At 53.2% G+C, this 17,360-nt stretch overlaps 1 protein-coding gene across 1 annotated transcript in view; it reads left to right on the top strand.

Moving 5' to 3' along the window:
- Window positions 1-1,119: 1,119 nt before the first annotated feature.
- Window positions 1,120-17,360, top strand: part of EPHB1 (EPH receptor B1) — a 298,646-nt gene continuing 282,405 nt past the window's right edge. The window contains exons 1-2 of the mRNA XM_060098903.1: window positions 1,120-1,141; window positions 1,448-1,512. Coding sequence (XP_059954886.1) covers window positions 1,120-1,141; window positions 1,448-1,512 — 87 coding nt within the window. The remainder of the gene's footprint in view (window positions 1,142-1,447; window positions 1,513-17,360) is intronic.

Genomic DNA, 17,360 nt, shown 5'->3' with positions numbered 1-17,360 from the left:
ACTCTCATGTAATAGCCCCAAACTGGAAATGACACATGAACAGTAGACAAAATGCAGTCCCTCCATACAATGGAATATTACTCGGTGATAAAAAAGAATGAACTATTGTTACACACAAACATGATGAATCTTAGAAACAACTGTGCTGAGTGAAAGAAGCCAGATTAAGAAAACAGTATATACTATATGATTCCATTGATGTAAAATTCTAGAAAATGCCAGTTAACCTATAGTGACAGAAAGCGGATCAGTCATTGCCTGGGGACAGTGACAGGGTGGGGAAGGGGTAGGAGGGAAGGAGGGATTACAGAGGGACAGGAAACTTCTGGGAATGACAGATATGTTTATTATCTTGATTGTGGTGATGGTTATAAATATATGTCAAAACTTACAAATTGTATGCTTTAATTATGCGCAGTTTATTGCATGTGATTTCTACTTCAATAAAGCTGTTAACAAAACAAAACAAACAAAACAAAGGGGCTTTTGGATTTGCTGATCAGAGCTCTTATCAGCCTTTGGGGAGGAGTTTCCCTTGAGAGGTGGGGCTGACAGAAATCAATAATAGATTGAAAAGGAAAGAAAGAAAAAAGAAAAAGCTGCCCCATTTTCAGGACTCTTTACTACTAACTGCCAGAAAACAGGCATAATAAATATCAGCTCTGTGATCACTACATGGTGCCTGGTGATCTCAGCGTGTGTACTGTAGCCATCCTGGTGGCCCCTGGGAGCTCACAGCCAAGTCAGGGTGTCTGTCTTTCCCTTACTGGCCAGAGGGATTGGTGACCAGGAAGTAGGCCCTTGGGGTCTGAGATGTGCATTTACGTTTGGGGTAAGGGCTTTGCCAAAGCTGTGTGAGCCCGCAGCAGAGTCTTGGGAAAGGGGCTGGCCATGTATCTGGGCCCAGGGGCAAAGGGACCTGCAGGAGGGCTAAGTGTTGGGGCCAGAGGGGTTGAAGGGAAATCGGCCAAGAGTGTCAACACGGAGGCCTGAGGGGAGGCGGAGAAGGGTGGGGAGAGAGGAGGGCAGGCAGATGAGGCTGGAGGGTGGGGAAGGAGCGGAGAGGGAGGTGGCCGGGGAAGCCTTGAGGAAGGAATTAGGTTTGGCTCCTGGGTCAACATGGCCTGGGAAGACCCCGGAGGTAGAGAGCTGTGGGAAGAAGCTGCGTCTCAGGGTTACAGTGATGAGCAGGCAGATGACGTCACCCCACCCCGGTGGCTTGGGGTCGTTCAGGTAGAGACTTAGCATCGGGACACCTGAGGTCTGCGCCTAGCTCTGCCGCGAGCCGCATCCTCCTAGCAGACCTCTTCCTCCTCCGAGCCGTGGGCTTGGCAAAGGAGCCCAGGGCTCTTATCACTGCTATTTAGTCATAAATAACTTCAAGAACATAAGGGCCACTGTCCAGTCACCCTTCCGATTCACCATTGTTTCTTTTCTTGATCTGCAGAAACTTTAATGGACACCAGGACAGCTACTGCAGAGCTGGGCTGGACCGCCAATCCCGCATCAGGGGTGAGTGTCAGACCATCCGTCCTTCAGTCCTGATGAGCAGTCGTGGGGGCAGAGCCTAACGTGCCCCTTTGGGACGTGGAACATAGGCGTGAATGGCTGTGTCCACGGTCCGTCCACAGAGAGGCACAGCAGGGCCTTCGGACCTGAGCTGCTCCCTGGTGTGGAGCTGCAGACCATCAGGTGACCAGGGCCTGTGTTGGACTGGGGCTCGTGGCTGCCCATAGCTGGGCTCTCAGGCCAGTGGTGATGGGGCAGACATCCGTGCCACCCATGGGGCTGCAGATGGGCAAGGGCGTGAGGAGAAGCTGGAGTTCAGAAGGGCCGAGGTTCTCTTTCACCTGACGATTCCTTAGAGAGATGTTCTGTATTCATTTGTTCAGTGCTCATGCAGCTGGCCAGACCCTGTAGCTACAAAGATGAAACAGCCTTGAGGAGCTCATAGCCTCCTGTGGGATCCACCATGCTCATGAATGAGCTGAAATGCATCTCTCCTTTGTGGCAGTGGAGAGGTCGACAGGCAGGTGTGGGCCCAGAGCTGGGAGTGAGGCACTTCAGAGGGAGACATGAAGCCTTTATAGAGAAGGTGCACGCGAGCTGGGTTTTGGAGAGGGAGTAGGAGTTCGACAGGTAGTGAATGGGGAACTGGAAAGATATTCCAAGTAGGAGGAATAGCTGGCTAAAAGGGATAGGGGTCACGAAAAGGTGTAAGAGCAAGAGTCTGTGTGTCTGGACCAGGGCAGGGTGTGCGCAGCGCTGAGGTTGGGCTGGGGTGTGGATTGGCTGGGGCACGGGGTGGGGAATCGGGACTGCCTGCTGAGCTAGCCATTTGCATTTATCCTATAGGTAATGGACGGATCTTGTCATGTTGCTGACAGGATTGTAGGGAACGCTTGAGAGAAAGGCCTGTAAGAGGTTCTTTTAGCTGTCTCAGATGGGTCAGAAGCGTCAAATTAAAACGGGATACTTAGGACAGTTGGAGCAAAGCTAAGCAGGAGGCATTGGCAGCGTTTGGCAATGGATAGACTGCGGAGAAGAGACGCAGAGAGAAGAGTAGGGATGAGATTCGCATCCCTGGCTTGAGTGACGGGCTTGCTGCGGGGCTTAATCACGAAGGGAGAAGGCGGGAGGAGTGCGTGGATGCTTCATCCCGGCAAGGGGATGAAGTTGGCAGGGGTGGGGTGGGCTAGGCCCCCTTAGCTGCCCCACACCTCCTCTCTCCTCCCTGCCTTCGGTCACCTCCAGCCCAGGGCCTCTGTGCACCCTGGGGTGCACGTCACAGCCAGTCTTAACACACCCACTTCTGCCGTAGGGACACTGGGATTCGGGGCCTGAGGCAGGCTGTGGCCTCGCACCTTCTCCCCTGGTTTCTCACTTTCACTGCCCTAGGTGCAGGCATCAAGCCTTGGGGCAGGAGGGCAAAGTCTGGCGTGAGCTGTGTTTCCCAAAGCAGGGGTGGGAACAGGGGCACACCTTGCCCACTCTGACGACGTCCAAATCCTGCTGGGAACACAGTGGGCCACTGGGGAACACTTCCCGCTCCTGGTAGGGACTTTATGCAAACCCGACGAGGTGGCAGCTCTTCAGGTGGCCTGGACATTGAGAACTTGTCACTCTTTTACAAGTGGCGTTGTTGTTTGAAGGTTTGCATGTTTTCTCACGAGGCCACGATGTGATGTATGGTTCATTTTTCCCTTGATGTTTGAACACACCACCTGTCTTCTTTAAACGTCTCATCTCCTTTCCCAAGGAAGATCGTCCTTTAGGGAAACATTCAAGGTCAAGAGATGCCCTGTAGAGAAAGCAGCTGGCTGGGCTGCTCTCCGCTTACCCTTCCCCAGTTACCAGCCACGCTCGGCGGCCTTGCCCCCATTGATCTTCTCCCAGGGACACACAGCCAGATAGTTCTCCTGGCGCCCCGAGCAGCTTCTGAGCCCGTCTGGTTTAGGGCGAGCAGCAGGAGGGTCAGGCGGGCCCTTGGCCTGGCGAGAGGGCGGATCCAGGGCTTCACCTCCAGCCAAGCTCTCGCCCCGCCTCCCTGTGTTCTCGTTCCTGGAGAGTTGCCTCTGATTCCGTGCACACACCGTTGACTCCCAAGTATGTCCCTGGCCCAGCTCACATACCCACCTGCCCTGCCTTTCGTTGGCTGCTCAGCGTGGCCCGAGCGGAATTCACCCTCCTTTGCTTCCCCCACCGGCACACGTGGGCGCCGTGTTAGCACACTGTGAAGGCCAGAAACCAGAGCCATTCTTGACTTTCCTCTCTCGTCTTCAGGCCTCCGCTCACTCGGCCCATCCTCGGGATACCTTCCCTGCATCCCCAGCCATGTTAGGTCCTCCATCACAGGTCGTCTCGGGGCCGGGGAGCTTTACTTCACAGCCCTTTTCACAGCTGCAAATTTTACATCTCTCTGTGTTAGTATTGGACCCATCTCCGCCCCTCCCCCACTTTGGCCCTAGTGTGGTCTCCATGGTGGTCTGGACTCTAGCTGTTCACCATTGGAAACCGGCACCTAGCTCACTACGTATATTTCAATGTATATTTGTTGACGGTTCTTGACTTGGGCAAGTGGGGCGCTGATGGTGTCGTGCTTGGAGATGACACAGGAGGAGGGGCACGCTTGGTGGAAGGAGGCTGAGCTCATGAATCTGAGGTGCCCCTGGGCACCCCTGGGGAGGGGCCCATTAGCATGTGACTCCATGGCAGTGGAATGAGAAGGCAGCCTCACGTGTGGGAGGCGAGCCAGGGGGTGGCTGCAGTCTCCCAGGGAGAGTGTCTGGAGGGAGAAGAGGTGAGAACTTGGGATGGGTGACCTGACTGAAGTGTCAGGTAGAGAAAGAGGAGCCTGAACAGGGCATGAGAAGGAGTGGCCTGGGAGGCAGGAGGAAACCAAGAGGTGGTCTTCTCACGGAAGCCAAAGGAGGAGGTGGGGCAAAAGTGCTGCTGGGTGTTGAATGTTCCCACTGGGCTTCGTTACAGGGACCCTACTGGTGACCCGTGCTGATGGCTTCAGAGGGGACCAGGGTCAGAAGCCAGAAATCGGGGTGTTGAAGGGTCAGGGGGAGGTGAGGAGATGGAAGCAGAAGCTCATGAGGAGAGAGAATACAGAGCATGGGGGGCGGAGGGAACGGGGGGCTGTGGGCGTGGGTGCCTTTCAGGGGACGGGACTCCTTTGCTGTTGAAATGGCAGTGCAGTGACTGGGTGCCTTCAGAGAGATGGGCATGCCCAGGATTGGAGACAGAAGCCATCAAAGAGAAAAGTCTTTCAACTTCCTATCTTCTCTCTGAGGTTGGAGGGGAGGTTTGGAGAGTGGAGGTGGGGAGTCTTTTATTTTTATTTTTTTTTCTTTTTTCCTTTTTATTATCAACAAACATTGGCCAGAAATTTTAAACAATGTGTGTGATAAAATACTTTCCCCTGCCCACATGCCACTACTGCTACAGAGTGGACTGAGAGCCAGGGAGTCGGAGAAGGGAGAATGCTTAAATCCAGAGTAGGACAGCCAGGCTTGAATCCCAGCTCTGATGTTTACTAGCTGTGTGACCTTGGGTGAGTTATTCCACTTCACTGAACCTTCGTTTTCCCACTTGTGAACTGAATACCATACAACTTCAGGCGTTGTTGATAGCTTTATGCAAGTTATGAGGTAGGGAGTCTTGAGTAGCAGGTTTTAGGAGGGAGGAAAATGTGTGAAGTAACTGCCTGACTTGGAGAGAGACTGGACTTGTCTGGAAGGAATGTGGCTGGAATAAGGGCCTAGCTGAGGTCGAAGCCATGTGTTTGTGATGGCCCTGATCAGGTGTACCTGGCGGTGGAGTCATCCTGAGTTAAGGTTGTGCAAGAATGGTGGGTCCTGAGGGTCAAGAGCTGAGGACGTTGGCAGCAGGGGGTCGGGCTCTTGCAGTGTGGCATTGACCCCACGAGAAGAAGAGTGAAGCCAGGAGGGCCTGACCATGTGACAAAGTACGGGGGACCAGTTGAGGGTCTTGGTGAGACTGGAGGAGGACCGGAGGCTGTGGCCTTGAGTCAGGGCTTAGATTTAAGACAAACAGAGTACTTCTGGGTGATGAAGGGGTCCAGAGAGTGGGGCCAGGGCCAGGCATTTGAGAAGCCAGGAGGCTGGGCAGGTGGTCCACATCTCCCTGGGATCCAGTTGGGGAGGAAATTGCCCCCCCCAACCCCAGAAAGGGGACAAAGGCCTCAGATGGTCCCTGTAGTCAGGATACCATGCATGCGTAAGATGTTGAAGGGTGGGCGGCCATTGTCTGGTAGCCTGTGTGTCTCCAGGGAACTGGGTCTGCCTCGTCCAGAAGAGGCACCATGATTCTGCCAGGGGGCACAGCTGGCATTTCAATGAACCCTATCCACAGTGCACTGTCTGCTAGGTGGGCTCCCCAGAGAGAGACCAAGAGACTTCCTTTTATGGGGTCACTAGGTATCTTCACCCCTGTACTGGAGGACTGCCAGATATGGGAAGGAATTGGACTGTCCACCCTCACATAGCCCACAAGTTGTTTTCAGCTATATTGCTGGAAAGTGGATTATAATATTACGTGTCAAAAGCAGAAAGTATTTCTGCTCAAATGGCAAAATGTTGCTTTATAATCTAATTGCAGCTTTAATTTAAAGCCTTTAGTTTTAACCCGAATCGGAGGCCACCTGGTGAGCAGAGGGAGAAAGTAACAAATACATTTCTAAAGTAACAAATGCCAGGGAGGGGCTGAGGTACCATCAAAGGGCATCCTGGGACCCTCACCCATGACCCTGCTGACCTCACCCTCCTCCCTCAGGCTGCCTTCAGTTACCTCTCCCAAACTCTTGTTTCCAGCCCTGCTCCAGAAGAGTCCTGACCTTCCATTTCAGGAGCTCTGGGCAGTGGGGGAGCTCCGAGAGGTCCTGTGGTCAAACACTCGGTGCTGTGCTCAGCCACCGGCAGAGCTCAGTAAGTGCTAGTCTTCGTGGTTGCATGGTCCATCTTAGCAGTCCGCGCCAGTTCCTAGATGCTGCCTGGCCCTCTCCACCATTTTCCTTTTCCACTGCCCTCCCTCCTTGCATCACTCTCTGTCCCTCAAGTATCAGCTCCGTTCTCCTCCCCTCAGGGAGCCCTCCTGGACGCCCCTCCCCACCAGGACTCTGTGGTAGGGGCCCTCTTCTTAAAACAGAGGGCTTGGTGCCAACTTCTAATGTACTGTCCATACACCTGTGTTGATGTGTGCTTTCTCCCACCGGCCAGAGAATGGAGTGGCTTCATCTCTGTCCCTGGTGCCCAGCACTGGTCCAGCAGGGGACAGGCTCCAGTCCACATCTGTTGGCCAAATAAATGAGGAAGGACTGGAGCATTCGTGATACTTCCCTGCAGCTTCAACCCAGGGTCCTGAATTTAGGAGATGCTCGATTTAGGTTTATTGTAGCCCAATAAAATGCTTGTTGTAGGCCTCTCAGTACCCAATGGATTGCCCATATCTTTTTAAAGAAGTTAGTGATGCAGATGGAGCCACCCCTCCTGAGATGAGCATGAGAGAAGAGACAAGGACACCCACCAGAAGGTCCCAGTTGCTCTCAGACACTGGCTGTGATGGATTAGGAAGGTGAGCCTGGGTCCCTCTGATAGTGAGGCTTCTTCAGCTTGCTTGCTGGAAATCCAAGCAAGCCCTTTTACTTTTGTAGAGTTTTGCCAGGGCTCACTGGCTATTTGCATGTGGGCGGCCAGTGACCTCTGTATGTGTAGGTTTCTGTGTCTGTGGGATGTGTGGCCCCCGTGAGACCATCTACAGATCGTGAGTTATCTTCAAAGAGCAGTCTGCGGGCTTCCAGACTCCAACTCCATCCGTGCTGCCCTTTGAAACCACCTTCCCGGACCATGACACGCTCTGTTCTCTACTTTAATATTGGCAAATCTTCATCATGGGAAGTGGGGGAGGTTGATAGAAGAAAGGTGGAAAAGGAATCTGGAGCCAAGCCTGATGAGCCTTCAGGATGAGCAGGCTGGGTGTGTGCGTGCCTGGGCTCCATGTGTGTGTGCATGTGTGTATAGGTATGTGTCTGTGCGTCTGTGTGTGTATATATATATGTGTGTGATATATGTGTTTGCATGTGTGTGCATCCAGGGACATGTATGTATATATGTGTGTATGTGTCTGTGTATATATGTGCATCTGAGTATTTCTATGTGATATATGTGTGTATTTCTATGTGATGTGATGTGATGTGTGTGTGTGTGTGTGTGTGTGTGTGTATGAAGTTAAATGAGCTTATTTCACCTTATGCCTCTGCAAGCAGTTCCCAGGGTTCTGGAAAAATCTTAAATGATGGGAGGATTATTGGACTAAGTAGAGAGCTTCCAGGGAGGCCAGTGTGAAGGGAACAACCTTCATTTGAATGCCTGTGTCTGCTAAAGTAACTCCCCACACGGGATGCATGCCCATGAGAGCGGTGCATTGGGGTCTTCCTCCCTCACAGCCCTCCTTGTCCACGTGGGGACCCTCCTGGCAGCCTCCTGTCTCCTTGTCTGTCAGATCCAGGCAGCCTCGCCCGCTGCCCACATCCTGGGGTTAAGGACAGCACGCTCTGGAGAGAAATCCACCCTAATTACATCCCATGCGTTCCAAGGCCAAGCAAAATCAACTGAAATTTAGCTGGTCTGATGGGTGAGAAGTTTATGGAGCAGCAGTGAAGGCATCAGGCCTTGACATCAAATAATCCGGCTCCCGTTCCCACTTGGCAGCTCCCTGGCTGTGTGATCTTGGGCCCGTCATGCAGACTCCTTCAGTCCTGGTTTCCTCCTCTGCTCAGCAGAGTGAGGATGGGAACTGTTCCATATATGAAACCATGTCGGTAAAAAGTTTTCCTGGGTAAACACGCAGGAAGTGTTAGCATAGTACTCACCCTCTGGAGGTCTGGATTTTCTCTTTTCTTCCTTTGATGACTCAATCATGCTAATTAAGACAGAAAAGCCTGAGCTAAATTAGACAAATCCAAGAGACATTTAACTCTGGGCAAAATGATTCTGTGAATGGAGTTGTACGGTTTTTGAATTTCCGGCCATGCCGGTGGCAGGCAGGCAGAGCGGGACAGAGTTGGTCATCCTTTCTCAGACTGGTACCCCTGCCTGGGACGTGGGGGCGTTGGACCTGGTTGTTGATTGCTGGGAGCCACACTTTTGCATCAGTCAGGGCTTCCTGGTGGCCAGGGACAGCAAAGCGTAAGTCAATCTTAAGGAAGGTGTCTTGGCTCATGTAAATGAGTGGTCCAGCGGCTGCTGTGGCTTCATGTGTGGCTGGTCCAGGTCCTTAGGATCAATCTCCCTCTCTCTTCCCACCCGCTTTTTCCTCTCTCTACTCACCTGGTGTTGGCTCCATGCTGGGCCTCCTCTTGGTAATAAGAAGTCTGCAGAGGCTCCCGCCCCTACAACCACATCCATCCATGTCCCCTGGGGAAGAGCAAGCACTTCCTCCTGGTCCCCCCAGCAGAAGCCCTGGAATTAGCCCTGAATGGGCCTGACTGGATCAGTTTGACTCCCGTGCCTGCCCTGATCCAGCCCCTGCATCCAGGAAGTACCGAGTGGTACTTCCAGGTCCTGTGTTCCAACCCTGTGTTGCGCTGAGCCCACCAGAAGCCTTGGACTGACAGGCTGGAGGGAGTAATTCCCCAGAAGGAATCAGGATGTGGCTACCAGAGAGCTGAATAGGTGCTCAGCAGAGAAAGAGGAAGTCTAACACTGTATCACAGGCCCCATGTGCTTTACAGCCAGGCGTGCATCAATCCTCACAACAGCCCCGTTTTACAGATGAGGAAACTGAGGCACAGAACAGCTGTTAAATTGCCTCTGGTCACATGGCTAGAAAGCGCGAGTGCTAATAACATCCAGCCTGCTCTCCTGCTGACAACCAGGCTGTACCCTCTTTCCCAGTGAAATGCTACAGTATTTCCAAAGGGTGGCTTCCAAAGGAACTCCCAGCTTGCGTTGCTGGGGGTTCCTTGAAATCAGGTTCAGTATCCAAAAGGTTTTTCTCACAGTTCAGGACATGGGTGGTATCCTTCCCCTGAGCTGTTACCCGGGAATTAGTACTGCTTCCTTCTCTGGGAGGCACCCTGCCTCCCAGCAGGTGGGCCTCTGACCTCCCTACTCCCTTTCCCCCTCCCACCCCTCCCCTGCCCTCTTCAGGTAAACCCCTGAGACAAGTCAGAGCTCCCACCCTGGGCCTCCCACCCACTCTTTATCTTTTTCTCTTGCTACCAAAAGGCCTGTAATTAGGAAACATTAGCAGGCTCAAAACAGCTTTCATCCCTGAAACACCCTGTGTAATTGCACTCAACAGTGCTCCTTCTCTGGTTATTAATGTCACTTTTATGAAACAATGACGAAAAAAACACCCCAAGGCACTTAAAACATTTTTTTTATATAATATGTGTCTTTTAGGAATGGAAGTTTAAAATCACCTGCTTGACAGAGAGAGTGATAGAAAAGGCCTGGGGGCTCAGGACAGAGCCGGGGTTGGGACCCTGGGGAGGTGGAAGGCGCTCCACGGGGTTCAGACGCTGCTCTGGGAAGTGTGACAGCCCTGGGGTGGGTTGGCCGAAGCTGGTGGATCCCGGGGGAGGAGAGGTGGGCTGGACAGGGGCACAGTTCTGCTCTGTTTCGTCTTGTGTGGTTGCTGTCTGTCACAGGGGTTTTGTATGAGCTCTTCTCTGTGGGCACGTGTGTGCCTTTGCCAGAGAGGTGACTAGAATGTTACAGATGACCAGCATCATTGGTTAGAATATGAATTATTACACTGAGTAGAATATTAATCATTGCACTGGTTGCAGAAATGCTAGGGAACCGTTGACCGAAACTGCCTGCCTTGGCCAGGCATGATGATAATCACTTGCAAGAGTTGCACCAAAACAAGAGGTACTGATAAGGGACACGGTGCTGCCGTGAAAACTAACCAGCGAATTCGGGAGGGGCCCAAAGGAGGGAGGAGACGCCAGTCCCTGTGTCCTGCTCTAACCTCCCAGAATACTTTGCTTTGGGATCTATCTTGGCTGAGAGATGTGCGCACCAAGGGAAGGCCCCTGAGTCAGACCAAATATGGGCCAAGCAAGATGACTGGCCAGAGACAACCTGGAAACTAACCCCATTACCATAGAGCTGGAGACAGCCGGCCACATGGCAGAGCCGTTCTCCTGGGCTCCCTTACCTGCCGCTCTCCTCCCAGGCGCCCCTTCCCAATAAAGTCTTTTGCTTTGTTGGTACGTGTGTCTCCTTGGACCATTCATTTACGAGTGTTAGACAAGAGTCCACTCCTGGGCCCTGGAAGGGGTCCCCCTTCCTGAAACAGAAATACATCGGGTATGACTGCGTATATGTGTGTTGGGGGGAGGCCTGTGGGTGGAGTGGAGAGAGAGACTGACTGGGGGAGAGATGCTTCTCCAACTAGCTGTGTTAAAGGACTTTGGGAGTTGTGGTGGTTTACCAGAACCTTACTGTCTGGCAGATTGATTTTCTTGCTCTTGGAAATGCCTTGCAGACTCATTCATCAGCAGAGCAGGAGATATCTCTGTCCGCAAACTCTGGGAGGGAACCCCAGAGGTCACCCAGCCCCCCTCCCCCTCTTAGAGGCAGGCTTAACCCTCATTTGTCCAGACAGATAGGTGTCTTTTCTCTAAAACCTTCCCTAGGATGGCAAATCCCTGGCACACCCCTTGTCCCAACCCTGGAAACCTTTCTCCCACCAACATGTGAGGCTGAGGACCAGCTGCCTGGTGACAGCTTTTCTCAGGTTGAAGGCTGGAGTGGCCCTCGGGGCCCTGGAAGGAAACGGGGCTCCTGACACAGGCATCAGGATGCAGCTGAGGGGGGTCCGCAGGGGCTCGTTGTCCTGACAGCCTGAACTCACAGCTCCTCACTGGTCTCACTGGTGAAGGAAAGAAATATATTACAGGGGAGGATGAAGCATTAGAAGGAAGGTGAGGCAGTGATAAGAGGCCTGGAGAAGATGGACAGGAGGAAAACGGATGGAGAAGGGGCGTCAGGGTGGGCAAAAGACATGGATCTTCTGGCTCTGGAAGGACAAGCCGAGCTTGTGCGGGAACAGGGAAGCCCTGGGGGTGCACCCTTGGCCTTACCTCCAGCTATGGCCCAAGAGAGAAGAATCCTTTGGCCTGAATCCCACTGTACTTCCTGTAGCATCAAGGAGCAAACCCAGGATTTGCAGTCTAATATTGTGGGTTTATTTCCATTTTCCTCTGAGTTCTTTAACTTCTCTGAGCCCATCTTCAGCCTCTGTCACATGGGTAACGTAAGATCTTATTTACAGAGTGGTTGACAGCATACACTGTGTTTACCTTCTTTGGAAACACCAAAGCTTAGTCAGTACCACTTGCCCTGACTAGTGCTGGTGGTCTCAGTGATTCTTGTCTGAGGGACTTAACTTGCACGGGATGAGGGTAGGAATTGACAGGTGAGGGGCCCCTGAGCTGCAAGATCAGATTTCCAGCCTTTCTGTCAGGTTGTGGCTCTTGCGAGAATACCATCAGAGGGTGCACCCTGTTATTACTCATAGTACTTTTATTAGGAATAGTGATAGCTACTGCTACTACTAGTTACTGTTAATTAACTACCAGCTGTGTACCAGGCACTGAACATCACTTGTATCACTTTGCTGAATTCTCACCAGGACCCCGCGAGCCAAGACGGTATTTCTCCCATTTTACAGAGCGGACACTGAGGCTCGGGGTAATGATCCGAAGTCACAGGACTGCTTAGGGGTTTTGCCGAGACTGACCCCAGGCCTGTCTGACCACAGAGCTCCCTCCTGTACTTGAACTTCTGCTCCTGGATGAGAGTGAGGAAGGCTGAGTCATACATTGTTGAGAAACCAGAGAACAGGGGGCAAGGAGAGGAAAAAGTTTCCCAGTTTTCTCCAAGGGGAAAGGGTAGGTTTGACAGTGAAACGTACACATGTTAAACACCCATGAATTGCTTTTTAAGGCAAGCTGTTTGGGGAGGGGTGGAGCAAGCGCTGTGTGATGTGTGGGGTTTGGGGAAGAGCCTTGAGGGAGCAGCCCTGTTCCCAGGGCAGGTGAGGCCTGGCCAGGGAGCCAGAGGAGGACACAGGGGGTCCCTGGGGATGGCTGGCTCCAGATAGTGATGGAGGAGCGTGTGGTCAGCTCCTGCCCCCAGGCCTTGGCAAATGCTCAGGAAGTGAGGACTCCTGGGAAGGGAGAGAGGTGAGGGGCCTCGGTGAGCTGCTGTTTCCCATCCAGTGACCCCCGTGTCGGTTCGTCTGAACCAGCCCCTCCTGCATTTGAGGTGCTCCCCTGCTAATAGAATGGGGGGCGTCTAGTCGTGGCACACCCTCAGCTCCATACGTACTGTCCCGCTCACCACTCTTCCTGGTGGAGAGGGGCATGCCCGACACATTCCCCAGTGTCACAAAGGACACCACATGAAAGATGCTACAGTCAAGATTCAGCCTTATCTTGCTCAGTGAGAGCTCTGTCTTCAAACGGACATGGTCAGTGGTAATGGTCCACACTTGCATTTAGGTGTAAATGGGTCACTGTGAGAAACAAGCCAGGGGTGACCCAGGTGGGCAGTGCCTCAGGTGGTGGGAAGTTCTGTGTGGCTGGCCACGTATTCATAGGGACTGACCACAAGATGCAGGTGCAGGAAAGGCAGGTGCAAGTCACAGGTGATGGTGGTCCTATTGCAGGCTGTGCCAGCCTGAGCACATCTACAGAAATGGGCTTATTCTGGGAGCAGAGTTTTGAAAGGGACAAGGGACCCAGAGTGGTGCCTAGTGGGGGATGGTGCCGAGTGGGGGGTGATGCCTAGTGGGGGATCCTAGTTGGGGTATTGCCTAGAGGAGGGTGTACTAGTGGGGGGTGATGCCTAGTGGGGGATGATTCCTAGTGGGGGATGATGCCTAGTGGGGGTGACCAGTGATCGTGTCATCCAGAGAATGTTGGTGGACCTGGGAACCTCAGCCCAGAAGCAGTCTGGAGCAAAGTCCAGGAGGCAAAAGCACGAGATCAAAGTCCTCCCCAGGCTTCCCAGGACCAAGCTCCAGCAGCCACAGTCCCTCAAAGTGGATCACACACAGTGACCCCATTCCCAGAGTTGGGGAGGGGACAGGATGGAGGGGAGTGTGTCCCCTTCCCAGATCAGATTTGATTTTCCTGCACCCTGAGAATGGGAATGATGCCAGGAGCTCCTCTAGGAAGGCCAGTCTCTTCCTCCCCCGTGGCTTGCTCCCTTGTCTCCAGGACAGCTCCAGCTGGCCACAGCCAGCCTGCCCACACTCAGTCAAAACCGTCTGCACTCATGGAATGAAGAGCCCATCTCCTTGGCCTGTAACCCAGTGTGCTGGCCTTGGCTATGCGTGCCGAGCGGGAATCCCTCCAGGCTGAAGGAAAATGTCATCAGTCTCTCCCGGGGGTAACTGCTTCTCATCAATGGAGCCCAGGCCTGGGCAGAGCAGTTCCAGGCCGGTAGGGCCTGGGGCCCGCAGCTCCCGCCCCTGCCTTGTTCGACAAGGCCTTGTTGGGCAGCAGTGGGGACTGCATTCAACCGACAGCTTAAGATGATCACATGTGAGGTGTTGGGATAATGACAGCCGAATACCCTGCTACCGTTGCCATAGTGACCAGCCAAGCACTGGGTCCCTCCTTTTTTTTTCTGTCTTATTTTCTGGGCCTCCTTGTTATAGTGCTGGCTGGTGGGGGGTGGGGGTGCGGTGAGTTTGGGAAATGGGAAAGAGGAGGAAAGGGGGAGGGGAGACCCAAGAGGGGCAGCCCATTATATGCTCTTTAAATACCCCAGCTGGAGGTGTTTTAAATCTCAACAGAGACAGAGAGAAACAGTGTCTTAATCCCCAGCTCCCTGTGAATTATTTAAAAGGGATCTTGTCAGAGGGATGAATTTGTCACTGTTTCAGTGTCAACAGCAGCAGCAGCTGTCATAATGGCCGAGGACCCCACTCCAGGCAGGGCCTGGTACCAAATGCTGCTTCCTGGTGGAAGTTACAGCAGCCCCGGTGCTGTGGACAAGGAGCCCCCACCCGAGGCACAAGACTTCAGTGTTTCTCCTGGCGTGCTGACAGAGACTGGGCTGTGAAATGTGCCAGGATGCTGAGATGCAAGCCATCTGGACCTCGGGCCGGCTGGACTTGCCCGCTGTTAATGTGGCTCCCATGACCCATAGCCATGGTGTCTCTGTGTAGTGAGGGGTGCTCCCTGGCTGGGAGTGGGCTGACTAGAGCTTATACGGCATTTGATGGGTGGGCATATACCCAAGGGAGGGCACACGGGCCCCACCTGGGCCACAGCCAGCACCCCCAACGACATACACACACATGCACACCCAGGCATGCGTGCACACATGTACGTACGTATGCACACATATGCACCCGTGCACATGCCAAAGATGATACACAGGTGCAGACAACTAGACAGACAGGAGAGAGTCGTAGATCATACACATCACAGAGGGAGAGCAAGACTTTCAAGGAAAAATGCCTGGTGCTCAGAGGGCTTATAGCCACAACTGCAGGGGTCTCTTATTCAGGTTGAAGTACTTCAGGCGCATTACCACGTTGAATCCTCACAGCCACCTGGGGAGGTGGGTACCCTGAGTATCCCTGTGTTAGAGAAGGAAACCGAGGCTCAGGGAGGTTTAAAGACATGTCCATGGTCACAGGGCTGGGTCTGGCTGACTCCAGAGTCTGTGCATTGAACTCCTGAGCTAAGCCAGGGGTCACCATGACCTCTGGGGTTCAGGGTTAGGCAGGGTGACAGCGGTGCTTCTTCATCCCAACCCTTTGTTGCTCAGCACAAAAATCTCCTTCCAAACAACCTGGGTATGTTATGCTTGGGGCCATTTCTCTCACTCCCACCTCGACACAGTATTTCTTGCATTTTTCCACCCTCCAAGTTTCCAGAAGGATTTTGTGGAGATTTATAGAGACTGCCTTGGGAAGCAATAAGTATGTTTTCCATACTCTAATTCTTTCCATATTCTAATTGTGTCTGTCACCCCTATCCCCTGCTCTTCCGCATCTTATGTACCCTTTAGAAAATGCATTGCTGGGCCTCCCTGGTGGCGCAGTGGTTGAGAATCCGCCTGCCGATGCAGGGGATACGGGTTCGTGCCCCGGTCTGGGAGGATCCCATATGCCGCGGAGCGACTGGGCCCGTGAGCCATGGCCGCTGGGCCTGCGCGTCCGGAGCCTGTGCTCCGCAACGGGAGAGGCCACAACAGTGAGAGGCCCGCATACCACAAAAAGAAAAAAAAAAAAGAAAATGCATTGCTTTGTGCCCTTTCGAGGCTCTGGGCTCTCAGAAGCAGTGGCTGCCCCAAGCCAGGGGCCCAGCTCCTTGACACACCACATAGGGCCATGGTAATGAACAGGGGCCAACGTGTCCTCCCAGCCCAGTCCATCAGGGAGGTAAATGAAGCATACTGGGAGGTGAGCTGGGGCTCGCAGCCCTCGGGGGAGCCGCTGAGTACATGGCTGCCTTGCTTGGTTGGTGTACTAAATGGTAGATCCCTCTGGGCTTGTAGGAATTGATGCCCCACGGACCACATTTTACATTTTAATTAGCCCTCAAGCTTGTCTAATATCCAAACTCTTTCAGGCTTAGTTTACTGTCTACACAGGAGCTGTGTTCTTGAGATCCAGGCTGATTGGCGGTGGTGGCTCCAGCCCTGCCCAAGCCATCTGCTGTCCTGAAGAACCTCTGGCTTCCTGTGGGCTCTGTGAAGTCGTGTGTGGCTCAGGCCTCAGTGGGCTTCTCTTCTTGTTCAGAGAGCAGCCATCTCTTACTGGAAGCCTGAAAGCAGGTCTTTGGATTTCCCCTGATTGAGCAGTGCCATGGGAGTTAGGGTCCTACGGGGTGTGGTGATGACGACTGTTTGCAAAATAGCAGGTTCCTTCAAACAAAAGTGTGTGCCCAAATGCAAGCTGAATGGGAGCAAAGCCTGTAATGTGTGTCAAATTTTGTCTCCTTGTGGTCTGGTGGCTGACAGTGGCCCAGGGATTGGCTGGCTGAGGGAAGGGGGCCCATGCTGAAACCTGCCCAGAGGCAGCCCTGGAGATTCCGGGAGGCATGGGGAGAAGGCTGCTGGCTGTCCCTCTGGGTCTGTAAGGAGACCGAGTTCAGCCCTTTAGTCCCTGCATTTTCTGCTGACCGAAGGGTAGGATTATTTATCTAAAATGGAGGAGAAGGGTTCCCTGGTGGCGCAGTGGTTGAGAGTCTGCCGGCTGATGCAGGGGACACGGGTTCGTGCCCTGGTCAGGGAAGATCCCACATGCCGCGGAGCGGCTGGGCCCGTGAGCCATGGCCACTGAGCCTGTGCATCCAGAGCCTGTGCTCCGCAATGGGAGAGGCCACAACAGTGAGAGGCCCGCGTACAGCAAAAAATTATTAAGAAGTAAATAAAAATAAATAAAATAAAATAAAATAAAATAAAATGGAGGAGATGATTTCCACACCCTGATGCGTCAGCCAGAGGAGGATGCCCAGGTTAACATAACAGCGATGCTGCTGCTAATAGTAATGATAATAGTTGATACTTAGTGAATGGTTGTTACTTGCAGGCTCAGTGCTAGGTGATTTCTTACCTAGGTGATGATCTTTGAATCCTCGTGACACCCTGCAGGGTAAAGAGTGTTTTGCAGATGAGGAAACTGAAGCTCAGAAAGCTGTGTGTGGTTGCAGAGCTGTAACTGGCAAGGGTGGGGTCCGCCTGCCCCCGGCAACCTCTCCTGCCTCCCCTCCTCCCACTTTCCCCCTGCCCTATGCCGCTTGGCAGCCACCCCGGCACCCTGGCTTTCTTGGCAACATGCCGGCAACACTCTTGCTC

This window comes from Mesoplodon densirostris, chromosome 5, assembly GCF_025265405.1.
Source record: "Mesoplodon densirostris isolate mMesDen1 chromosome 5, mMesDen1 primary haplotype, whole genome shotgun sequence".
Classification (NCBI taxonomy): Eukaryota; Metazoa; Chordata; class Mammalia; order Artiodactyla; family Ziphiidae; genus Mesoplodon; species Mesoplodon densirostris.
Note: the sequence above shows the minus strand (reverse complement) of the source record. Positions and strands in the feature narration are given on the sequence as shown.